At 47.3% G+C, this 26444-nt stretch overlaps 1 protein-coding gene and 1 long non-coding RNA gene across 4 annotated transcripts in view; both read right to left on the bottom strand.

Moving 5' to 3' along the window:
- Positions 1-14028, bottom strand: part of SPG7 (SPG7 matrix AAA peptidase subunit, paraplegin) — a 33827-nt gene extending 19799 nt beyond the window's left edge. For all 3 annotated transcript variants that reach the window (XM_036924285.2, XM_036924286.2, XM_057493051.1), the window contains exons 1-4: positions 13834-14028; positions 12194-12296; positions 2738-2827; positions 2129-2370 (exon numbers count right to left, since the gene is read on the bottom strand). In XM_036924285.2, coding sequence (XP_036780180.2) covers positions 2129-2370; positions 2738-2827; positions 12194-12296; positions 13834-14022 — 624 coding nt within the window. In that variant the 5' untranslated portion in view covers positions 14023-14028. The remainder of the gene's footprint in view (positions 1-2128; positions 2371-2737; positions 2828-12193; positions 12297-13833) is intronic.
- Positions 14029-25601: 11573 nt separating this feature from the next.
- On the bottom strand, positions 25602-26187 carry LOC130681031 (uncharacterized). The gene is made up of 2 exons (XR_008994073.1): positions 26016-26187; positions 25602-25768 (listed from the first exon to the last, which is right to left on the bottom strand). It is a non-coding gene; the product is annotated as an uncharacterized LOC130681031 (long non-coding RNA).
- Positions 26188-26444: the final 257 nt, after the last annotated feature.

The raw sequence follows: 26444 nt of genomic DNA, 5'->3' as shown, positions 1-26444 counted from the left end.
CAATGTCTTGTCTGTTTCCACTAACAGGAATGCTTTGAGGAAACGGAGGGTGGCATCTGCATTTAAGCCCTGCCTAGGACTCTGGCCACGGGTGCAGAACAGGGACACGACGATGGGCCACAGGACTGGACTGGGACCACAGGGGGTGCTGAGGCAACAAATCCAGTGCTATGCTTAGCCAGTGGCCAGATCCAAGCTCAACAAAGGTTTGTTTGTTTTATTCTCTCAGTAAACCTTCCTGGATAGAGAAGAGACCAAGGGAGCAGGCGGCTTCCTGGAGCAATACCTCCCCAGGCACGCAGGCTTCAGCAGCAGACCGAGACTCCATGCCGGGTCCCCAAATCACTTCTCAGTGAGCTGACCTGGTCATAAGATTCCTCATGGCTGGTCTAAAATCTCTTGAGAGCAAACCTCTGAGTAACCCACAAGGGCAGGAGCATCAGTGGGGACTGTTCTAAACCCACTCTTGGAATCTAGATTGAGCAATGTCCTGGCTCTTAGGAGTGCCAAAACATTCCTTGGGGAATGAGAAGCCAGCCAGGCTCCACACTGTGGGGTAACAAGGCCAGATGAGGGGCGGCACAAGGGGACCCACCAGGCACCTCATATTGGCTGTGATGTGTGCTGAATGCCAACACCCAGGGGCCTCAGTTTCTGGATTAACCCACCAGAGCCCAAAAGTTTGCCGTGGACTTCACCATAGGCCTCCATCACTCAGACGCCTGGCCGTGTAAATAGAGTCACCAATTGGCAAAAAAGGGCAAAACACAGAAATGGCTCTTTCGGCATCAAGACCGAAGAGCAAAAAGGGTGACTCTGGGAGCCAGTTCAGCTCCCACGTGTCCTTGACCACCTGCGTGAACACCATCGCTGCTTCTGCGACGAGGACCAGGTCACTCATCCCAGAGTCATGCGGCACCTGTCACCTCCCCTCACCTCCGCTGTGTGCTGAGGTTTAAATTTAACTTTTGCTGTCTGTCTAACAGACTGTGTCGATCCTATCACTCCAGCTAAATTATAGGCTCTTGTCAACCGACACCAGCTGCCAACACTATGCACGACATCGGGTCTGAAAGGGAGACCCGGGCGGGCTGCGCCCACAGTCGGAGCAGGGTGAGCGCTCCGCTAAACACACGACCCTCCGGAGACCAGGACAGGGACAGGGTGTGCACAGGACGTACTCCGGCACAGGGTGGCATGCTGCCAGGCGGGGGCACTCCGCTTGGAGTGAACCTGTTCTCCAGGTGAGCAGACCCAGTGGACAGCAGGAGGCCTGGGGCCGCTCAGTCTGAAGGAAGAGGCACGATTCTACCCATCTAGTTTTCCCACTGTCCAAACTTTTAACAAAAAATGGAAAGGAGGCTACAGACACACAACAACTAAATGTGACTCATAAGCCCAGATGGGGCCGTGGCCTGAAACATGACCAAAGCAGCCAGCATAGAAGCAACAGGAAGACCCTAGTGGAGGAAGTGCTTAGAAATGTCCTCAAGACAACCCGACCCTTCTTTGGGGGATGAAGAGGTGATCCGGGAGACAGGAAGGACCGCAGAGGGTGAGTGAGTCCTTCCCATGAGGTTCTGTAGCCTATGCACAGCCTCCAGACACCCACCTCCTAGGGCCGATGTGCCTGAGGGCCTGCCTCCGGCGCCCACCCCCTGCCAGCGCAGTCCCACCCCCTCAGCCCTCAGCAGAGTCCTCTCCATCAACTGCAAGCCCTGCTCTCCAGCTCTGCCCATGCTGGCTCTCTGCTGGGGGTGCCTGAGGTGGTGAGGTGAGCAGGGTCCGCACTGGACTCCTATCTCCTAGCCACCAGAGGGCTGTCAGTTCCTGCCGCTGGACATCCCTGGTCACCTCAACTCACCTGCATCTGCCCAAGTGGCCCTGCTGCTGCCCCCAGCCCACTCCAGCCACATACATGCCCAGACCCACCGAGCGAGACCACCCTGGCCTCAGGCCCGGTGCCAGGGAGCCACAGCCAAGGCCCTGCCCAGTCCACAGGCCCTCTCTGTACGTGGGCCTGTATAAAAGCCTGCCTCCCTGGGAGTTCCTCCTCCCAGGCCACCCCTGGTGGCTTCCCGGGACCCCTTTAAGTAAGACATGTGCGGGGCCAGCCACACTCACTCACAGGCCGCCCGAACACCACGGCGCCAGGGTGCAGGTAGACCTCCACCACGTCACTCTCAGGCACCACCTGGACCCGCTGCACCTCGCCCTTGGCCAGCATCTCGTTGACGAAGTCAGTCCAGGAAATGCTGCCCCCGCCGGTGCTGAGTGCGTTGAGCAGGCTCATGACCACAGCGATGACAAACAGGGTGCGCAGCCGCTCACGGTACATCTGGTCCTCCCGTTCCCTACGCCTCCTCTCCTCTGAGAGCAGGGCAAGCAGAGGTGTCAGGGCTGCCAGGCCCCACAGCCTCAACACCCAGAGCATCTGCAATGGGGCAACTGCTCAGCAACATGTTTCAAGACAGATACCATCACAAGCTGTCTGAGGCCACCTACAACCCACTCACTGAGGTCCCACCTGCTAGCTTACACAAAATAATTTCAAAGTATAAAAGCTTCTAGGACCAACCTACATCCAGCTCCACATTAGAGATTGCAAACAGGTGTGCAAAGGGCAAGGGACACACCCCTCCCTGGCTCACCCTACTTTTAAGACAGGCTTCCTGTTGCTTAGACGGGAGCATCCGTACCAAGGTTGCCAGTACTTAGGAACATCAGAGACATGTACCTTCGTCATCTTCAGTGGTCCTCCCCTTGGGTTTATCACTGCCCTTAGTCTTCTGCTTCATCCTTGAAGTGTTAAAGTAGTAAGTCCCACCTACAAGGAAGAGGTAAGGTGTTTAACCATCAGAATCTGCCTGCAGGACCCACTCTGGAGAGAGCACGTCCAGCCACCCAACCACAACACAGACCATCTGAAACCTACGTGAGAGTTAGAAGCTTGAGATAACTGTTCTTCATATAGTATCTGCTAATTACAGAATAATAAACTACTTCAACTTACTAAGTATTTTTCCAATTTAAACTAGCCAATGTGAGGAAATAATTAGTTAGGAATGTATATTTGAGAAAGTATCACGAATCTGCTGGAGAGCAATCCCTTCAGCATCCAGGCCCTTAAATGAATGTGAAAAAAGGCACAACAGGAACCCAGAGCCCGCCCTACACAGAAGGCTCTATCCTGTCCAAGGGCCGCACACATTCAGTGTTTAAAATGGGGACAGCCTCACGATCACATGACCAAGCCTGTACCTTTCTTCACAGATGTTAACAGAATCACAAATGAAAGTAGCTTGACGGCCACAGGACAGGCTGCTTGGAGGGTAAAGTGTGGGCCCAGATGATAAGTAGATTCAAGTAAGAAAACCTCAGATGGCAGCCGTGCAAGCTGCCACAAAGTCAACTCTCTGTGAGCAGGTTAACAGACTGGTTAATGTATATTAGGAGCTGGAAGATTTTACCTTTTCTCTGTTCTAACAGGAAAAAAAGGGGGAGTAAATTACATGTTTCAATCCTTAAGGTCCTCTGATCTAAGATTAAGAGACAGCAAAATGTGTCTCATGAAACGGTGCAGCTCTATCTTAAAAAAACATGATTAGTAGGCTGCTTCTAGTTCCCTTCTGGAAGTAAAACAAACAGAAGCACTTTGTAGATCCTTTCTAAACATTCTTGGACTGGCTAGAGAACATGAAAAGCCTTTGCAAGCAGCCCTTAAAAGCCCTTATTACTGAAGGAGCCTAGTAAACATAATGTTCTTCATGTAATTGTAGATTAATGATAACAACAACAAAAAAAGCCCTTATTGCTATGTACCAGCATTAAAAAAGACAACACTGGGGCGGAAGATGGCGGCGTGAGTAGAGCAGCGGAAATCTCCTCCCAAAACCACATATATTATGAAAATATAACAAAGACAACCCTTCCTAGAATAAAGACCAGAGGACACAGGACAATATCCAGACCACATCCGCACCTGAGAGAACCCAGCGCCTCGCGAAGGGGGTAAGATACAAGCCCCGGCCCCGCGGGAGCCGAGCGCCCCTCCCCCCAGCTCCCGGCGGGAGAAGAGCAGGCAGAGCGGGAGGGAGACGGAGCCCAGGACTGCCGAGCACCCAGCCCCCGCCATCCGGGCCAGAGTGCAGGGCGCTCGATACTGGGAAAACAGGGCAGCAAGAACAGTGAGCGGGCACCGGAGGCCTGGCACCGGAGGACATAAGAAAAGCGCGCGACCATTTTTTTTTGCTTTTTTGCTGTTTTGTTTTGGCGAGTGCTTTTTGGAAGTCTTAAAGGGATAGGGACCCCAATACTAGGGAAACAGGGCAGAAAGACCGGTGAGCAGAGGCCTGAGGCTGGCACCGGAGAATAAAGAAAAACGAACAACCACCTTTTTTTTTTTTTTTTAATTAAAAACTTTTTTTTTTTTTTTAATTAAAAAAAATTTTTTTTTCTTTTTTTTTTTTGGTGGGCGTTGTTTTGTTTTGGCGGGTGCTTTTTAGAAGTCTTAAAGGGGCAGGGCGGGTCACTTAATCCAGAGGTAGGGAATCCGGGATCTCTGGGCACCCTAACCCCTGGGCTGCAGGGAGCAGGGAGGCCCCTTACGGAGATAAATAGCCTCCCAGCAGCTCCTGCTCCAACGCGACTCCACCATTTTGGAGCAGCTGCCCGAGCCAGGCCACGCCCACAGCAACAGCGGAGATTAACTCCATAGCAGCCGGGCAGGAAGCAGAAACCCTGTCTGCGCGCAGCTGCGCAGCACAAGCCACTAGAGGTCGCTGTTCTCCCAGGAGAGGAGGGCCACAAACCAACAAGAAAGGAAGTCCTTCCAGCCGCCACTCGTCCCAGTTCTGCAGACTATTCCTATCACCATAAAAAGGCAAAGCTACAGGCAGACAAAGATCACAGAGACAACACCAGAGAAGGAGACAGACCTAACCAGTCTCCCTGAAAAAGAATTCAAAATAAGAATCATAAACATGCTGACAGATATGCAGAGAAATACGCAAGAGAAATGGGATGAAGTCCGGAAGGAGATCACAGATGCCAGAAAGGAGATCGCAGAAATGAAACAAACTCTGGAAGGGTTTATAAGCAGAATGGATAGAATGCAAGAGGCCATTGATGGAATTGAAATCAGAGAACAGGAACGCATAGAAGCTGACATAGAGAGAGACAAAAGGATCTCCAGGAATGAAACAATATTAAGAGAACTGTGTGACCAATCCAAAAGGAACAATATCCGTATTACAGGGGTCCCAGAAGAAGAAGAGAGAGGAAAAGAGATGGAAAGTATCTTAGAAGAAATAATTGCTGAAAACTTCCCCACACTGGGGGAGGAAGTAATCGAACAGACCACGGAAATACACAGAACCCCTAACAGAAAGGATCCAAGAAGGGCAACACCAAGACACATAATAACTAAAATGGCAAAGATCAAGGACAAGGAAAGAGTGTTAAAGGCAGCTAGAGAGAAAAAGGTCACCTATAAAGGGAAACCCATCAGGCTAACGTCAGATTTCTCAACAGAAACCCTACAGGCCAGAAGAGAATGGCATGATATATTTAATACAATTAAACAGAAGGGCCTTGAACCAAGGATACTGTATCCAGCACGACTATCATTCAAATATGACGGTGGGATTAAACAATTCCCAGACAAACAAAAGCTGAGGGAATTTGCTTTCCACAAACCACCTCTACAGAACATCTTACAGGGACTGCTCTAGATGGGAGCACTCCTAGAAAGAGCACAGCACAAAACACCCAACATATGAAGAATCGAGGAGGAGGAACAAGAAGGGAGAGAAGAAAAGAATCTCCAGACAGTGTATATAACAGCTCAATAAGCGAGCTAAGTTAGGCAGTAAGATACTAAAGAGGCTAACTTCGAACCTTTGGTAACCACGAATTTAAAGCCTGCAATGGCAATAAGTACATATCTTTCAATAGTCACCCTAAATGTTAATGGGCTGAATGCACCAATCAAAAGACACAGAGTAACAGAATGGATAAAAAAGCAAGACCCATCTATATGCTGCTTACAAGAAACTCACCTCAAACCCAAAGACATGTACAGACTAAAAGTCAAGGGATGGAAAAACATATTTCAAGCAAACAACAGTGAGAAGAAAGCAGGGGTTGCAGTACTAATATCAGACAAAATAGACTTCAAAACAAAGAAAGTAACAAGAGATAAAGAAGGACACTACATAATGATAAAGGGCTCAGTCAAACAAGAGGATATAACCATTCTAAATATATATGCACCCAACACAGGAGCACCAGCATATGTGAAACAAATACTAACAGAACTAAAGGGGGATATAGACTGCAATGCATTCATTCTAGGAGACTTCAACACACCACTCACCCCAAAGGATAGATCCACTGGGCAGAAAATAAGTAAGGACACGGAAGCACTGAACAACACAGTAGAGCAGATGGACCTAATAGACATCTATAGAACTCTACATCTAAAAGCAGCGGGATATACATTCTTCTCAAGTGCACATGGAACATTCTCCAGAATAGACCACATACTAGGCCACAAAAAGAGCCTCAGAAAATTCCAAAAGATTGAAATCCTACCAATCAACTTTTCAGACCACAAAGGCATAAAACTAGAAATAAACTGTACAAAGAAAGCAAAGAGGCTCACAAACACATGGAGGCTTAACAACACGCTCCTAAATAATCAATGGATCAATGACCAAATCAAAATGGAGATCCAGCAATATATGGAAACAAATGACAACAACAACACTAAGCCCCAACTTCTATGGGACACACCAAAAGCAGTCGTAAGAGGAAAGTATATAGCAATCCAAGCATATTTAAAAAAGGAAGAGCAATCCCAAATGAATGGTCTAATGTCACAATTATCGAAATTGGAAAAAGAAGAACAGATGAGGCCTAAGGTCAGCAGAAGGAGGGACATAATAAAGATCAGAGAAGAAATAAATAAAATTGAGAAGAATAAAACAATAGCAAAAATCAATGAAACCAAGAGCTGGTTCTTCGAGAAAATAAACAAAATCGATAAGCCTCTAGCCAGACTTATTAAGAAGAAAAGAGAGTCAACACAAATCAACAGTATCAGAAATGAGAAAGGAAAAATCACGACGGACCCCACGGAAATGCAAAGAATTATTGGAGAATACTATGAAAACCTATATGCTAACAAGCTGGGAAACCTAGGAGAAATGGACAACTTCCTAGAAAAATATAACCTTCCAAGATTGACCCAGGAAGAAACAGAAAATCTAAACAGACCAATTACCAGCAACGAAATTGAAGCGGTAATCCAAAAACTACCAAAGAACAAAACCCCCGGGCCAGATGGATTTACCTCGGAATTTTATCAGACATACAGGGAAGACATAATACCTATTCTCCTTAAAGTTTTCCAAAAAATAGAGGAGGAGGGGATACTCCCAAACTCATTCTATGAAGCTAACATCACCCTAATACCAAAACCAGGCAAAGACCCCACCAAAAAAGAAAACTACAGACCAATATCCCTGATGAACGTAGATGCAAAAATACTCAACAAAATATTAGCAAACCGAATTCAAAAATACATCAAAAGGATCGTACACCATGACCAAGTGGGATTCATCCCAGGGATGCAAGGATGGTACAACATTCGAAAGTCCATCAACATCATCCACCACATCAACAAAAAGAAAGACAAAAACCACATGATCATCTCCATAGATGCTGAAAAAGCATTTGACAAAGTTCAACATCCATTCATGTTAAAAACTCTCAGCAAAATGGGAATAGAGGGCAAGTACCTCAACATAATAAAGGCCATCTATGATAAACCCACAGCCAACATTATATTGAACAGTGAGAAGCTGAAAGCATTTCCTCTGAGATCGGGAACTAGACAGGGATGCCCACTCTCTCCACTGTTATTTAACATAGTACTGGAGGTCCTAGCCACGGCAATCAGACAAAATAAAGAAATACAAGGAATCCAGATTGGTAAAGAAGAAGTTAAACTGTCACTATTTGCAGATGACATGATACTGTACATAAAAAACCCTAAAGACTCCACCCCAAAACTACTAGAACTGATATCGGAATACAGCAAAGTTGCAGGATACAAAATCAACACACAGAAATCTGTGGCTTTCCTATATACTAACAATGAACCAACAGAAAGAGAAATCAGGAAAACAACTCCATTCACAATTGCATCAAAAAAAATAAAATACCTAGGAATAAACCTAACCAAAGAAGTGAAAGACTTATACTCTGAAAACTACAAGTCACTCTTAAGAGAAATTAAAGGGGACACTAACAGATGGAAACTCATACCATTCTCGTGGCTAGGAAGAATTAATATCGACAAAATGGCCATCCTGCCCAAAGCAATATACAGATTTGATGCAATCCCTATGAAACTACCAGCAACATTCTTCAATGAACTGGAACAAATAATTCAAAAATTCATATGGAAACACCAAAGACCCCGAATAGCCAAAGCAATCCTGAGAAAGAAGAATAAAGTAGGGGGGATCTCACTCCCCAACTTCAAGCTCTACTATAAAGCCATAGTAATCAAGACAATTTGGTACTGGCACAAGAGCAGAGCCACAGACCAATGGAACAGACTAGAGAATCCAGACATTAACCCAGACATATATGGTCAATTAATATTTGATAAAGGAGCCATGGACATACAATGGCGAAATGACAGTCTCTTCAACAGGTGGTGCTGGCAAAACTGGACAGCTACATGTAGGAGAATGAAACTGGACCATTGTCTAACCCCATATACAAAAGTAAACTCAAAATGGATCAAAGACCTGAATGTAAGCCATGAAACCATTAAACTCTTGGAAGAAAACATAGGCAAAAACCTCTTAGACATAAACATGAGTGACCTCTTCTTGAACATATCTCCCCGGGCAAGGAAAACAACAGCAAAAATGAGTAAGTGGGACTATATTAAGCTGAAAAGCTTCTGTACAGCAAAAGACACCATCAATAGAACAAGAAGGATCCCTACAGTATGGGAGAATATATTTGAAAATGACACATCCGATAAAGGCTTAACGTCCAGAATATATAAGGAGCTCACACGCCTCAACAAACAAAAAACAAATAACCCAATTAAAAAATGGGCAGAGGAACTGAACAGACAGTTCTCCAAAAAAGAAATACAGATGGCCAACAGGCACATGAAAAGATGCTCCACATCGCTAATTATCAGAGAAATGCAAATTAAAAGTACAATGAGGTATCACCTCACACCAGTAAGGATAGCTGCCATCCAAAAGACAAACAACAACAAATGTTGGCGAGGCTGTGGAGAAAGGGGAACCCTCCTACACTGCTGGTGGGAATGTAAGTTAGTTCAACCATTGTGGAAAGCAGTATGGAGGTACATCAAAATGCTCAAAACAGACTTACCGTTTGACTCAGGAATTCCACTCCTAGGAATTTACCCTAAGAACGCAGCAATCAAGTTTGAGAAAGACAGATGCACCCCTATGTTTATTGCAGCACTATTTACAATAGCCAAGAATTGGAAGCAACCTAAATGTCCATCAATAGATGAATGGATAAAGAAGATGTGGTACATATACACAATGGAATACTACTCAGCCATAAGAAAAGGGCAAATCCAATCATTCGCAGCAACATGGATGGAGCTGGAGGGTATTATGCTCAGTGAAACAAGCCAAGCGGAGAAAGAGAAATACCAAATGATTTCACTTATCTGTGGAATATAAGAACAAAGGAAAAACTGAAGGAACAAAACAGCACCAGAATCACAGAACTCAACAATGGACTAACAGGTACCAAAGGGAAAGGGACTGGGGAGGATGGGTGGGTAGGGAGGGATAAGGGGGGGAGAAGTAGGGGAGTATTAAGATTAACATGCATGGGGGGGGTAGGAGAAAAGGGAGGGCTGTACAACACAGAGAAGGCAAGTAGTGATTCTACAACATTTTGCTATGCTGATGGACAGTGACTGTAAAGGGGTTTATAGGGGAGACCTGGTATAGGGGAGAGCCTAGTAAACATAATATTCGTCATGTAAGTGTAGATTAGTGAAACCAAAAACAAAGCAAAAAAAAAAAAAGGGCAGTTCCTGTGTGGTAACCTCCAACGAGTTCTACACAAGGGTATAAAGGGCATATAAAAGTGTAGGCAAAGGGTCTGTTTGTGTTTATACAAAGGATCAAAGCCTAATTGGGCTACCCCGAAAATGAACTAAGATACGATATGAAAAAGAACTTCCAACATCTGCACTCTCTGGAAGACTCATGCCAGAAGATGCTCATCAAAACACCCCAACAAAGATCCATGCACTGCTACAGCTGTAGATGCACTCATCCCACCCGTTCCTGGACTTGCCATGGGAATGAGGAAGGAGACATCTAAGCTGGCCTGTGCATACAGTAAAACAACAAATTTGACTGGATCTATACTGTTGGAACTCAACCAAGAATTTGGAGAAGTGCAAATTGTAGCGCTCCAAAGTCTTACAACTACAGACTATTTACTGTTAAAAGAACATATGGCATGTGAAGAGTCCCCAGGAATGGGTTGTTTTAATTTGTCTGATTTCTCTCAGACTGTTCAAGTTCAGTTAGACAATATCCACCATATCATAGATAAGTTTTCACAAATGCCTAAGGTGCCTAACTGGTTTTCTTGGTTTCACTGGAGATGGCTGGTAATTACAGATATGCTTTGGTTATGTAACTATACTCCTATTATGTTAATGTGTGTGCGCAATTTAAGTAGTAGCTTAAAACCTATACATGCTGAAGTTACTCTACAAGAAGATATGTCAAAGAAATAATCAATCTTCCCATGTTTTCTTCCGCCTGCTACTTCTATAGCTTTTCTTCTTCCTCCCTAATTACAACCCTTGAATAGAATTCGTGCCTCATATCAAATTTACCGAGTATCATAATTCTTTCAAGTGGTAAAGATACCTCAAGACAAATGCTGGGCATAGAAGCCACAGGGCATAAATATGCAAAGAAGTAAAAAGCTAACCTTTTCAAACAATAAGGCTTTCCTCTCACTTACCAACTTCACATTTCCCTGTATGGCCCCGGAAGATGACTGGTTAGCCAGAGACGGGTAAGATTCCTCAAGGGAGGAACAACCTAAGACAGGCACAGTCGCAGGGGGGCCATCAGGTGAGAAATTGGGGATCAACAGAGGTGAGGCTTAGAACCTCACCCCCCCGTTCTGAGAGAAATCTTCTGCATACGTGGATGTTTTATTGCCCTGGTCTAGCTTGGATTAACACATAGTCTACAGGCACACACCTGATCATCTACATTTGCTCTCTTACAACACTAAACTATGTTTTCTACCTTTATCTTGTATCTACCTACCACTTCAGCATTTTATTAAAAATAATAATAATAAAGAGAGAAATGTGGTATCCACATATAAATCAAGTATAAAAACCAAATGAGTATTCATATTTGAACTGACTGTTTAGAGTTTATAATGCATGAGCAAAACCGAAAGTTTCTGTGATGACTGCCCTTGTACTGTTCACTATGTAACTTATTCATTATGTAAGAATTTGTTCTACATGTAAGAACTTGTTTGTTATGCCTCAGAAGATTGGAGACTGACGAAAATTAGGCTTGGGGTGGATTAATGATTGTGCATTGAGCATTGACTCCCCTATACAGAATTTTATTGTCATTAACAACCATTTGATCAATAAATATGAGAGATGCCCTCACAAAAAAAAAAAAAAAAAAAAAAAAGGACAGAATTCCAATGGTAAAATAAATAAGTAACCGGGATGTAATGTATAGCATAAGGAATATAGTCAAGATATTGTAACAGCTTGGTAGGGTGATAGCTGGAACCTAGAATTATGTATATAAATGTTCTACCACTGTGTTGTACACTTGAAACTAATGTAATGTAATACTGTGCGTCAACTACCCTTCAATAAAAAATATTAAAAAAAAAAAAAAAAGACAACAGAAAATAAGCAACAAGGAGCCTGCTCACACCTTACACCACCTCCCTCCTTGTAAAACTCCATTTCAGAGCATCTAAGGGCTTACAATAAATATAAGCCAAAGATTCTCTCAGCGATTCCTTTTCTGGCAATGTCAAACCACAGCATTATTCTGATTAATTCACAAACGCCACAGGGCTCTGTTACTTGTCAACAGATACACACCTAGACGTTTCCAGAGTCTGACTGGACTCCGAGCAAGATGCTGTTTCAACAATAATCCAGTGATCCCTTCCAAGGTAGGGCTTAACAGTCGCAACTGCAAACTCTGAAAAACAAAACGATACGGAGGTGCAACCACACCGAACTACAGCAATGTGCACTGATTTCCTGCTGCAATATCTTCCCTAAAAGCCCAAATGGACACATGTAATGCTTACATTGCCCTAAAACATAAAGGAATAGCCTGAACATTATTTCAAAGTTTTAACATAACATCAAAAGGAAAAAAAAAAGATAACATTGAAACATCAAAAGTGATACAAGTGAGCAAGTCAAAGAAATGCTGAAATAAAGAGGTACTGGCTGCCATTCTGTGCCTGCAGGCTCACAACTGTCCTGAAGGGATACAAGGAGCAGATAGGCTCCCAAAGGCCACAGCGACTGCCCAGACCCTTTGCTCCTGGCATCTCCAGACAACTCCTCATAGAACATTTCCAGGCAACCATAGCAAGCTACTGGTCTGTATTCCCAATGTTCATTTTCCCACTTGAATGTTTCATGTTCTTAAGGCCAATGGTTCAATTTAATTTTTTCTATCTCTATGTCAATTTCTTCATGTCTGTTTTATTTATGTTTTATTTTTATTTTTTTCCCATAGACCATCCCCACTCTGCTGCTGCTATGGAGAAAAGATTACACCTTGCTCAGTACTTGTTGGTGTGGGCAAACTTGCAGTATTTCCAGAATATCTGGACTGGCTTTAGTGCATCTCCGTATCAACAGGCATTTCCAAGGGGTGGAAAGAAGTACTCTATCTCCTTATCAATGGGTAACTACCTGGGTGACCAAGGGCCTACATGAACCTGAGAGGTTGGGGGTAGGATTTGCTCGCTGCTGCTACCACAGCAGGAGAGAGGGACAGAGACAGGGAGAGACACATGCCGGACGGCTCTTTGTAAGCAATAAGCAAGTTTTAAGCTTTATTTCTCCCTTTGACTGATTTCGGTTTCAGCTAGGTATTTTGCCCCGGGATTTCTTCTCCCCGGATTTACAGTTGGTAAGGAGTACATTACGTGTAATTTTCCATTAGCAACAGAATGATAATTCCTAATCTATACAGTGAATGTCCCATTTAGCTACTACTACTCCTCTTGGCTCAGCTATGACCAGAAGTCATATAAGGGAGGACCACAGAGTATGGACTGGGCCCAGCAAACGAGCAGCATCGCCATGTTAGATACAGCACACGTAAAAAACTGTTATTCTTCAAAGTCATCCCCATTGTTTGTTTAAATCTGTTTATTACTATTAGAGCCATTGGTGAAATACTCTGCTTAGATTTTAAAAGTATTTGTGAACTAACTACTTCACCTCTTATTTTCATAGAATAAGCATAGGACCAGGCTAACGATAGTAAATTAAGATTTTCCTTCTTACTAAAGAACTAAAAAAAAACAAAAGCGTAACACATCTTTAGTGGCCCTCAGGTTTGGGAAGGATGCTGGGGAACCCTCTCTGGGTGCAAGAGAGACGGACGGGCAGAAAACGCCACTACGCGAAACAAGGGCCGGAAAAGCCAGGTGAGGCCTGGGCGGGAAGGCGCGGCTCCCGCACCCCGCTGGCCGGCCGGGGTCGGGGGTTACCTGCAGGGCTTGGCCTCCAGCCCCGACGAGTCCCGTCGGAGGCCTGTGGGCGAAGTACGGCCTCCTCCTCTCGGCTCCGGCGTAGAGGCCTGGGCTCCAGCCCGAACAGGGACCCCGCAGCCGCCCGGGACCCGGACCCGGGCCCGGACCCTGGCGGAGGGCGCGCAGCAGAAGCAACACGGCCGCCATGTTTGCCTAAGAGGAGTACATGCGCGGTAAGGGCCTCCTCGGTGCGCCTGCGCGGTCGGGGCATCCTAGGCTCGGTGCCCCACGCTCGCTTCTTGGCGGGCACCTCCAGCTGGGTCCGCGCTCCCAAGCGGTTCATTTCCTGAGGTGCCGCCCGAGCGGAGCGCCGCGAGTAAAGTTGGCGCGGAGGGATGGTGTCGGTACCCTGCGCCGGCTGCGCGCTGAGGCCACACAGGTCCCAGGGCAACAGGGCCGAGCTCGGTAGCCCGAGGGAAACCTGCTTGAGGGAGCCGGCATCGCGGCGGCCACCACCCGGTCCCAGGCCCCCGATCCCGCTAGGCCTCCAGCCCTGACCCCGGGAGGATCCGGGCCCTGGGCCGCAGAGCCCCCCGAGGCGGGGCCGTGGTCGGCCAGCGCCGGTGCCCATGGGCCCCTGCGCAGGGACGTGACACGAAGTTCTAAGGCCTAGGTTAAGGGGAAGGCAGCCAAGCACCCCCGGCCAGGCAGGCGCCTGGATCATTGGCCCACAGATGTGTGGTTTCGGTTACATGACCATCTCCCCGCTTCACTTTCTGCCTTAGGAGCTGAGTCACCTCTGGAAGTCAGTCCCAGCACCCCCGCCCCGGTCAGGACTGGGGCCGCGGCATCCTCTCCAGCCTGTGCCGTCCCTGCAGTCCAGGGCATGGGGGCCTAGCCCGCATGCTCTCTGCCAGGGCTGGAAGGCTTTGTCCGCAGAAAAAGCAAAGCCCAGGTAGATGTAGTGCGGAGGAAGGATACTCTTCGCTTTTCTGTGTCCCCAAATTCCTAACGACCAGTCTCAGAGTGCTAAATAGCGCCTGGCTGCGCATCAGACACTCTTGATATTCATGACTATGGGAAGTAAATTCTTCTAATGCCCATTTTCCAGATGAGGAAACGCTTAAAGAAAAAGTAACCTGTCCAGGGTCACTGAGAAGTGTGGGCCCCCCTTCAGAGCTGGTCCGACTGGCTCCTGGGTCTGCACATGGCTGGTAGGCCTTCTGTTTCACAAAGCTGACACAGGCAACCGGTATATGCTTCCCCTCCCTCACCTCTGAAACTGGAACGCTCTGCCGACACTGATTACTGGTCCTTAACCCGTGGCTGCCCTGCCTTCGCGAGGTTCCTATTTGTGGCTGGTGTGTGGAGAGAGCAGCGCCCCGCCCCCCGAGCCCGGGGCAGCTGCCGATTCACACCTCTGAACTTTTTATTTCTGCACAGTCAGGCTGTGCTCTGGGCTCCTACCGAACTGTTTTCTTCTGTGGTGGCCCCACCCACTCTCCGCCTTCCAGCCAGTCCCGTGACTGACCAAAGTTCCCAGAGAGGTTCTTGCACCTTATGGAAGCTTGTGCGAAGGGCTCTGACCGGAAGTGACGGCCCCCCACCCTCACCCGTTCCCCTCATCACTCGGTCCACAGGACTTGTGACTCAGAGCCTCTAATACATTTGAATGTGTTTGGACAGGAAATGAAATTGTTACAGTGGTCTGATCTCTGCCTGGCAGTTGGAAGCAGTGCCGAGGGACGCAAGGGGCCAGCCTCCAGGGAAAGAATGCTGGCTGCTGTCCTCAGCTCATAGCCTTGAGCAAGTCATTACCTTTTCCAAGCCTCAGTTTTCTCATCAGTAAAATTGGGATAATAATAAGTATCTGCAAAGTGAGGCCAAAGTTGGCTTTCTCACGGAATTGTACAGATAAAACGCAATTTAATTGTGAAAGCAGTTTGTGAACCAGGAAGCCATTCATATCCAGGAGTTATTTCTATGATGTCTTAGCAAATGAGGTTCTGGGAAAACAGATTGTGTGGATGCACTTATTTAACTGCTATGCTGTGAAGGCCGGCTGAGTCCCAGCCTCTGGAGAGGTGATCCCCACCCTGCTTCAGGCCTACCGATGCACTCACCTAAGCAATAGGGATTTAGTTGAAGGATTCAGGTGGCCTGACCTGGACCCTAGAAGAGAAGCTTGCTCACCAGACCTTCCTTGGCCCTCAGTCCCCAGAGGCGCTCACCACCACCAGAATTCAGCTTCAATCCACTTCCCTCTCAATGCTTCAGTCCTGCCTTCTCTGCTGTCTGGCCTTCCCAACTTGTTTACTCACTTGTACTTCCTCAGCTCTCTGAACACTTTCTTCAGGACATTTCCACGTGGCTTTCCTTACTGTCTGAGAGGCACCCAGCAGTGGACTCCTGGTATCAGGGCATGACGTAGGTCTCTGCACTGCCACCTTGACACTAGGTGCCTTCATTCTTTGACCAAAGCAGCCTGGAAGGGGAGCTGGGTCAGTTGCCTTGTTTGTAAAATAGGAGTGATATGTAAGCATCTGGAGACAGACATGATCTTTTGGGCCATTTTTGTTTTAAGAGCTAGTCTTCTTTAATACCAGAGCAAATGATTATTTGCTTCTTCCCAAATTAGGCAGTTTGGCAGCAGGTAAACTTCTAAACCTTTTTTTCTAAAAAAAACAGTTGCTTCCACACTTACCCTGCCCTCTGAAGCCCTTGGACTACCGCACAGTGTAACTGCCACTCCCACAACCATACAGGTGAGTTTATCATGCGGAGGCTAAGTCACACAGCTTTGAACGACCTGTCTTCAACTACATGTTGGCTAATGCTAGGGTGTCTTCTATAAAGTATACTCTCTTGTGGAATATTTGAATAAACTCGTTCATCTCTTTGAATTTTGGTAAATTTAATTTTTGAACTAAAAGTCTCTCTGAAAAAACAATTTCTTCTCATATCCTTCATTAACCGGATTTTACTCACCACGTGTCAAATAAGATTTTGTGATGACAGATTTTGTTTTTGAAAAGATGAAGAGTCTTATTTCTACTAGCAAAAATCTTGTACAGGAATTGCACAACCAAATAGCTATGTATTCCTCAATGTTTCTTGTGACTGTTGGGTGTGGGATTTTGGATGGATATAAAGGGCAGGGTCTGTAGACCCCCCCACATGCTAACGCCTACAGCTCTGGGCAACACATGCCAAAGTCATTAACTTACCCCCTTGTTCTGTTGTTTCAGCTATCCATTGCTATGTAATAAATTACCCTAAAACTTGGCAAATTAAAACAGCTAATGTTATAATCTCACTGTTTCTAGGGGCCAGGAGCCCAGGAGCGGTGACATGATTGGTTCTAGCTCAGGGTCACTCACAAGGGTGCAGCCATGTGAAGCTGCCTGGCACTCTAGGAAGAGCTTCCAGGGTGACACCCTTACCTGGCTGTTGGCAGGAGTCTCAGCTCCTCACCACTGGGCTCCCTGGGGCTACTCACACAAGTGGGACCATGCGGCAGGGGCAGCCCAAGGGTGCAGGTCCCAGGGACAGCCAGGTTCCTGACCCCTGCCCACGTGACTGCAGCCCTCAGTGTCACATTACTGCAGCATTGACTGGTTTGGGACAGGAAGGTCAACCCAGCAGGCCCTTTTTTAGGACTTGTTTGCAGATGGAGAAGGAACCTTGCCTTTAGGGTCACAGAGTAGGAGGGAGAATTGCGTGTGCTGCTAGGACCTTGTTCACCCCATGGAGAAAGCCAGTTGTTGGAGAGGCAAGGCCCCTGAGAGACTGGGGGGCTAAAGGCTACAAGTGGGACCCAGGGCACCTGGTTTGCATTTCTAGATCCAGCCCCTACATGTGGGGCCCCTTCTGCACTTCCTTGTCATAAGCCAACCCCTTTCTTATGCTACAAGTTTATACTGGGTTTTCATCCATCCAAGCTGCGGTTTGCTTGTCCAGGTCCATTGCACTGGGGAGTCACACTGGCCAGAGACCTGGGTTCCTGACACCCCAGGGTGGGCTCAGAGTGCCATCTGCATTCAGATACCAGAAAAGTGGGTCCATGTCTGGATGTCGAGTGTGTAGCTTATTCCTGAAAGTTTCAGTTTGCTCTCTCTCAGGTCCCCAGAGTTATCTGCTGTGGGAATAAGATATCTGTGGCAGAAAGGTCTCGCCTATGTGAGTGCAGGTTCCCAGAGAGCTCTTGGTGGGATGCGCTATGGAGCCAACAGGGTCCTCTACTTGCTGGCCTCTGGGATGTGACCAGTGATCAGATTGGCTGCATCTCCATCAGCAATGCACAGCCAGCAATTGTCGGCAGAGCGGTTCCATTTTACCAGGCCAGACAGATGCATGCTGTTCCCCTCAAGTAGGACAGCCCTAGCCTGTGTGCCTTTCCACTAAGGCTGGCTGGTCCTGCATCCTGGAGGCCTGTGACCATTATGGCTTTTCAGCAAATCAGTAGGGGCCCTACCGCTGTAGAGGTTGCCATTAACCAGCTTGAATTCCAACAGCCACAGTGTAACAGAAAAGATAAGGTGACAAGCAGATGTTCCCAGACATCCCTGCCTTTCTGCCAGCCTCGCCTTTGTCCAGCCCATTCTCAGAGGTTGCTAGCCCATTCCCAGATGTTTTGTAGTCCATAACAAAACCAGAAAGGACAAAAACAGGACAAAAGAAAGAGATGCAGAGGGGAGGGAAGGAGCAAAGACAGCAGGTTGTTACTCGTCCCAGAGTGCAGCCAAGGGGGTGGGGGAACCTCCAGGGGAACGGGGAGAGGCCCCCAGCCCAAGGCAGCTGCAGATGATGATGGAGTGGAGAGACAAGGAGATTCTTGTGGGATAAAACAGAATTGCCTTTAAAAGACTTACTGTGCAGCCGTGCTCTGGGTGCTGGGGACAAGCAGTGAGCGAGATGATGCCTGTCCTCAATGGGCTTTCATTCCAGGGACAGGAGAGAAACAAGAAGTGAAGCAAGTCAACAAAGCACACGGTAGGTGAGGAGTTGTAAGCAGCCATAGAGATGGGTGGTTAGGGCAGGCTTCCCAGAAAAGGCAGCTTTTTAAAAATTGTGGTAATATACATCACATAAAATTTGGTTTTTTGGAAGGGGACCTTAGAGTAGCAGTGAGGGGGACAGTGGGTGCTGGGTTCCACCACCACCACAGAACCCTGCCTTTGTGCTCAAGGATTGGGTGTGGAGGATTTAGAGCCAAGGACTGATTGGTCTGTTTTAAAAGCATCATTTTGGCTCCTTTGTGGAGAATAGATTCTAGTGGGGCCAGAGGTGGTCCAGGGGACAGCAGGAGGAGTTGCAACAAGGCCAGAGGGAAATACTGGCTTGGATGAAGGCAAGGAGGATGCGAAGAGCTGTTCCAAAAGTCCTAGGAAATTCCGGAGGGCTTTATGCTTCGCCTGGTGCCTGGTGCCTTGACCTGCAGCTCCACGTAGTGGTGAGGCCGGTGGAACACGGTGCCAGCAGCACGTGACCAGACCAGACCAGCCCACCTGAGACAAGGGCTGAGCACCCAGAGAAGCCTTCCTGCGTGACAGGCCGGCTGGAAGTAGGGCCACCAGGCTCAGGCATGGCCTCCTCCTCCCTGTAATCTGCAGGCTGACTTGACCAGGGAAGAGACAACCATTTCTACATAGAATTTGAACCGTGGCCTGTTCAAGCATGCTCCCCTCATAGACCACCGCAGGTTGCCATGCTCTCAGCAGTTAGCTGAGAGGATCCTGTGTTTCTGGAATCCACAGCCAGCCCTGCTGGAGGAGTCATGATCGCTGACCAGGCTGAGTTGGAGATTCTTTGGAGGCAGGAGGCCGCTCTGGCTTCACACACACCTCAGATCAAAGCATACAGTTTGGCCTTGGCCATGTCCATCCTGCTGCTTTATGTTTACTTTGCTTGACAGTTTATTTGTACTTGGGGCCTAAGGCAATCGTATATGAGGTTAGGGTCTCATAAACAGAATAAACAAGACAAATCCTGTAGACTGCGTTTACAATCCATGTCTACTGGCAGAACGGTAGAACTGCAGCACTGGCCTAGGAGGTCAAGGTCAAGAAGGAAAGGTTGTTCCAGGGTCCGAGGGAGCCAGCCTCAATGGACAGCAGGGGTCCCTGCAAGATAATTTACAGTATTCAACACTGGTACACAGGGGCAGCCCCATGGCGTTTCTATACTTAACTCATATGAAATCCATCCTTTTATTTCCTGAGTGCTTTTTTAAAGTTGCAAAATAAAGCTGTGCTTCAGTAACAAAGTCAGTATTGGTTCCCATAATACTGAACACCTATGTTGTCCTCAGTGTGTATGATTGTGCTGTAAAAGGTCTGTGCACGCATAAAGCCCCATCTCTGGGCCAGGGCCTGGTGGAGCAGGAAGTGGGGAGTGGCTCTCAAGCTGCCTGCCCGGGGAAAGGGCTGAGTGAGTCAAGGTGCCTACAGCCTGGGCCAGCGGGCATCTACCATGCAAACCCATCACTAAAGGGCTCTTCTTCTCACCACCAGCAGGTGTGTAAGTGACAAGCAGGACAGTCCAGGGCCACTTGCCAGTGCACAAGCCCTAAAACCTGGCCACACTCTCCCTTGGCATGCTCCTTTGCTGTCCCTCAACTCCTTGTGTGCCTGCTAACCTGAACCACCTCTCCTCCCTCATCGAGTGGCCATGTGCCCACCTCTCAGTCTAGGGACACACAACTCCACCTTCCAGACTTCTGTATTGCCTTCCTGAGAACACCCACCCTCACTGCAGCCTGCAGCCATGTCCCCAAACTGCTGGAGCACTGTCCACCCTGACACCCATGCTTACCCATGCTGTCCCCCACAACACTTCAGACCCAGGGCTCGCTGCCACTGGTGTTCAATGATTGAAGTGAGGCAGGACAACCGCTGAAATAAACTGAAAGTGACATTCATAGCACTACTGTAGGTTTCACCTTAGTTTTACAGAGTCAGCACGTTTGTCTACTGTGTTGCAGGCACTGTTCTAACTATGCTGGATGCATTAACCTTCCTCAGAATCCTTCCAGGTGCTCACATTAGCCCACTGCAGATGTTGAAACTGAGCCCGAGTGGTGACTGCCTTGCCCAACATCACAGTTAGGATGGGGCAGAGTTGGGGTCTGAGCCCAGGCAGTTTGGTTGTAGATTGTATGCTTTTAATGGCTATGTCATTTTGGGAAGAGTGGTCCATGGGGCTTTGCCTACAAAAGATTGAATTCATATTCTGTGGTCATAATCTTATTATCAAAGCATTAAATGCAGGCTATGTATAGTTTAAAAAATGTATTTATATTTTTTGGGGCGATGCTTCCACGTCAGCTGCACAACCAAGTGGAAGGAGCTGCAGGAAGCCTGAGCCAGAAGTTCACAAGCCTTGTAGTCTCAGGACCTCATTAGGCTCATAAATGCTACCCAGGAGCCCGAAGGGCTTTTGTTTATGTGGGTTCTGTTTACTGATATTTACCATGTTAACAGTGAAACTTCTGTTTAAAACAAAAAAGTTTCTTCAGCTATGAGAACACTAACATCACCCTACATCACACAGCCTCTTGAAAAACATATACGATCATAAGAAGAGTGAATGAAACAGACAAAAGACCTCTAAGTATTATTAGGATGGGAGTTTGACCTTGCTGACCTCTACAGATGGTCTTAGGAATCCCCAGGGGTTCCCAGACCATACCTTGTGAATTGGTGATCTAAGTCAATCATAATAATTCTAATGTAATTAGAATTCTTTTTAAAAAAATCAAAGATATCTGTGACATTTATAAATTTAAAAAGGGAACTTGTCATATTAGATTCAAGATTATCACTTGAGCCCTGTTCCAGCTAAGACATCTTGAAGTGCCCAGGGACAATGTGGGGAATTTGTTTTGTTTTGCTTTATGTTTTTTCAGTAATGTTTCTTTTGGCTAATTATCTGTTTTTATTTTTTAAATTTGGTATCATTAATCTACAATTACATGAGGAACATTATGTTTACTAGACTCCCCCCTTCACCAAGTCCCCCCAACATACCCCATTAGTCACTGTCCATCAGCGTAGTGAGATGCTGTAAAATCACTACTTGTCTTCTCTGTGTTGTACAGCCCTCCCCATGCCCCCGCCCCTACATTATACATGCTAATTGTAAGGGCCCCTTTCTTCTTCTCCCTCCTTCTCCCTCCGTTCCCACCCATGGGAATTTGTTTTTAAATCTTCACTGAATTCAATATTGGCCATCCAGGAAAATAAGCATTATAGTTACTCTCAGAACTGGCACCAGCCAAAAGGCTGTTGTCCCAGTAAAGGGTTCCAGCAGAGCTCAACAGCTGTATTCTCAAGAGCTAGTTTCCAGAGATGTCAGAAAGCAAAGCCTCTGTGGTGGTAAATCCAAGGAGAGGGGCTGCAGATGGGTGTCCACGTCCCTTACTGAATGTACCACCCACCAAGCTGGCCTATTGTACACCAGTTACATAGTCAAGAGACAGTCTGGACATTGAAAGTATCTCGGGGACTTCTGTATTTCATCTCTGCTCTAACACCGTCCGGTATACAGTAGGCCCTGAAACATCTGTTGAATGGGAACAGGTTTTGTCTCCTGGCTGAGTAAGCCGCCTGCTTTCCGCAGGCTGAAATTCATAACATAAAACACATTATACAGTATTATGACAGCCTTACTAGGAAAAATGTCTTAAGAAAACTTAGGAAGACTTATTTTTACTTTTTAAAATAAGTTGGATCTCAATCTTTCTAGTTTGATTAGTGATGAGTTGGTTAAAGAAAAGAACATATCACATATTTAGACTTCAAAATGACATAAAAACTGATAGGGCTCCAGGAAAAGTACTGGATCCAAAGTTTAAAAAATTGGGGGCTGGTTTTCGTGGTCCTCTATTTCTTGCTTCATTCTACAGTTCCTCCTTCCCTTGAGTTTTGGGAAGGTGATAAACCACAGAGCTTTGGTAACTGGAAAAAAAACATATAATACTTAGTTGTGAAACAAGCTTGGGTTCCAGATTCTAATGCGAAGAATGTGGGTGAGCTGGGGTTGACCGCAGGGCTGAGGCTGGGAGGGCTAGGCCCAAACCCCACATCAGCTCTCACCCCAAGGCCACAGGGGAAGAGAGACAAGGGAACATGCCAGACAGGGGCCTGCACTTACCACTTCTGCCACTTGCATAGAAGAGGAAGTAGAGAGGAAGCAAGATGGTTGGTCTGCCTCCCTGTAGCACTGACCTCTGACCATTCTGCAAATGGAGAAGAGCCCCCTGCACACAGGAAGCTCAGCAAGCTCTCTGGTTCTCTGGGTCCAGGCCAAGTGTAGGATGGGGATGGCACATGGAGGGCCACCTCCAGCACCTTCATGAGGCAAAACTGAGCAGGACACCTCACTTCTCTGGGAGGGCATCCGGCATTGCCTGGGCACCGACCTTTTCTGGAGACACAAGTGGCTTAAATTTAGCCAACAACTGGCTTCTTTTGGTTCCAGGGCACGCAGACATACTAGGATATAAGCACCTTTGGCAGGAACTTGGCTTGGTTCACAGCGAAATCCACAGCTTGTGCCTGGCAAACAGAAGGCCCAGGGTAACTGTTTGCAGGATGAAACAAGGCCTTTAGGTGGGGATGAGCTGTGATGACCAGGTCACTGGGCAGTAGGGGAGGCACTGGCTGGCCAGGCTCCCTGGTGCTGTGGGGGTGTGCTGGGTCTCACCCAAGTCAGAATCTGGGTGGGCGTGGCAACTGCATTAAGGAAGAGAGGCGTCCCAGGCGACTGACACTTCAGGGGTCAAGATCAGAATTTGGAGATCTGATATGCTTTTTTTGGCCCCAATGTTTGACAAATTAATTGCTTTTATTGAAATGTCCCATAAAAGTTTAACTTTCAGCTTCTATGGGAAAACTGACAGGTGTAGCAATGCTGGCAGCATTCTGCAGTTCCCTTGGCCCAGAGGTGCTCTCTGCCATCTGACCCCACTCCCCCACTCTGCTACCTTCACCTTGCCTATTTCCCTTCCACTCTTGCTGTTTCTCTTTTCTCTGAAGCTGTGTGACAGCTTCCCACTGGCCCCTCATCATGGCCTTGCCCTTCACACTGTTTGGAGTGTTTTAAACAGGACCCTGCTGCCAGGCCTTCTGGTGAGCCCTTCATGGCAGGCTAAGAATCATTCCTGTGCCTGTGAGGCCTGCCTGGGGCAGGCCTGCCTCTTCGCTGTCACTGTCACCATCTCCCTAGTGCCTTGGAACCACCTGTCACCTACACAGAAGCCCAAGCATCTCAGGCTTAACTGCACAAAACTGAACTTCCTGTTTTTTGGCACAAACCTGTACCTCCCCCTGGGTTCCTTCCAGCCAACACTGACCTTGTCCTGGGCCCTTCTTGTTCTCTTATAGCCTACAAAATCCTGCCAACTGTATCTTCAACATACATCCCAGATCCGACTGCCTCGCTGCGGCTTCACACCACCTTCTCTGTGCCAGAGCAGTCCTTTCGACAGATCAGATCATGGTCCACCTCCATTCAGCCCTCCGGTGGCTCACCTTTACCCTCAGGGTGAAATCCCAGCTCCCAAGCTGGAATCCTCGCCCAGCCGCCCACCTCAAATAATCTGCCCCACTTCTGCTCTGTGGTTGTGGGGCTCTTCCTTGTCCCTACCTGGGGTGCTCTCCCCTGGGTGCGTAAGCCTCACTTCCTCACTCTGTGAATCTGAACTGCCATCTGTCTTTCCCCAATTAACTTAGAAAAAACAGCACCCCTCCCCTGCCCCCCTCACCCCATATTTAAATAGGCCTTAGAATGGTGCTGGGCACGTAATGGGCACTTAAAAGCCTTAAATATGTGTTGAATGAAAGAGTGAGTAGCCCCATCCAACAGAAACCAGGTGTAGCCAGGGTGTCATTTGAAATTTCCTAAACTAGATTAAAAACAAAAAAAAATAGGGAAAAGAAATTTCAACAATGTATTTTATATAATTGTGCAAATACTATTATTTCTACATGTAATAAGTGCAAATAACTTACTTGTAAGATACTTTACGTTCTCTTCTTCTTTGTACTAAGTCTTCAAAATTATGTGTATAGTTTTATGTTCACAGTGCATGTCAATTTGAATTTGCCACGTTTCCAAGGCTTGGCACTCAGATGTGGCTAGGGGCTATCTTACTGGACGACAGACCTGGAATTTGCTCCTCACTGCATCTTCCTCAGCTCTTCCTCAACCTTCTGTCAACAGCTCGTATCAATACCTTAGGAAAACCTTGTGCAAGCCACACCCTGGACTAGATCTGATTTTCACTTTATTCTTTCAAAACTCTCTGTGCTTCTCTTTCAAAGCACAGATCACAGCTTGTAATTAGGTACTTCTATGGCTACCTGATGAACATGTGTTTTCCCTGCCTGGTGTTAAATCACACACTGGTAGAGCCTACACCTGCCCTGTTCCTGTTGGATTCCCAGTGTTGGTATAGTGCTTGCCCATAGCAATGAATATTTTAAAATTAATGAATCAAACGGTTTAATTCCCTTTACTCTGCATTTCTCTTCTCTATAGTCTAGTTTTTACTTCTATAGAACTTCACTTTGCTTTTCCCTTAGTTATGTTTTTCAGATTGTTTCCAAGGCAAATTGCCTCCTTATTCATGTTTCCTACTTTAAATTCCCTAGGAAGAGTATTTGATTGGCTAAGGTTAGTGTTCTTTTAATTTTCCGAAGGATGAGCATTGTCAGAGGCCAAAATAAAACATGCTGATTCTAAGTTCCCTCCCATCTATATTGACATAATAGGTGAGTGTGGAGTCTGGAGTCTCAGTTTTTATTCGTTTTACCAGATGATTCTTACAGTGAGGCAAATACGGAAACTCGTGGGTCATTTCATGCATGCTCTTCAGCCCATGACTGGCTGTTAATGTCAGGTGTCCCCCTCATCCAGGGCTCAGTGGTTGAGCAGGAAGGGCCAAGTCTGGCTGCCCAGAGAATAGAAAGATTGGTTAGAGCCTCACCAGTTTCCTACATGACAAGCACCGTCCTAGGGGGTTCACAGACCCTTCGTCTGCCCTTCCCGATGGCCCCAGGGAGCAGGTGCTATTGGAAGTGCCCGTTTTGCCCCCCCAAACCCGAGGTAAGTTTAAGGGGGAAATGACGCCCGGGTCACCACGCCACGCCGGGCCGCGTGCTCCCGGGCCGGACTCCGGCAGCAAACCGAGTCCCTACCGAGCCAATCTTCGCGCTTCAAGTTTCCGGGACCGCACAGCCACCGCTGGGCCACAAGCTGCGTCTCTCAAAACGGAGCCCCGGCGTCCCGGGACCCGGACACCGTCCCCAAAGTCCTTCGACACAAAACCGCGTTCCGGCACTCGAAAAAACCAATCGTCACGTCAAAGAACGAAAGACCCACCCACTTTGTGACGCAGGCAGCCAATCCATCCGTTCGCTGCACCAGCGACCCGAGCGGTCCGACGCAAGACCTTGACCAATCCGTTCCGGGACGTCTTTCTGGTCCCGCCTCAGGTCTGTCACAAAAGCTGTCAATCTCGCTGGTGCCCCTTCACCCCAGTAGGCGCACTTCCTCCCCGACGCCGTGACGTGCGCAGTCCTGTGCCCGGCCGCGGCGGGCCAATGGCGGAGGCGGATACGGCGAGC

The sequence above is a fragment of the Manis pentadactyla genome, chromosome 15 (assembly GCF_030020395.1).
Source record: "Manis pentadactyla isolate mManPen7 chromosome 15, mManPen7.hap1, whole genome shotgun sequence".
NCBI classification, from domain to species: Eukaryota; Metazoa; Chordata; class Mammalia; order Pholidota; family Manidae; genus Manis; species Manis pentadactyla.
This window is presented reverse-complemented; position numbering and strand designations above follow the sequence as displayed.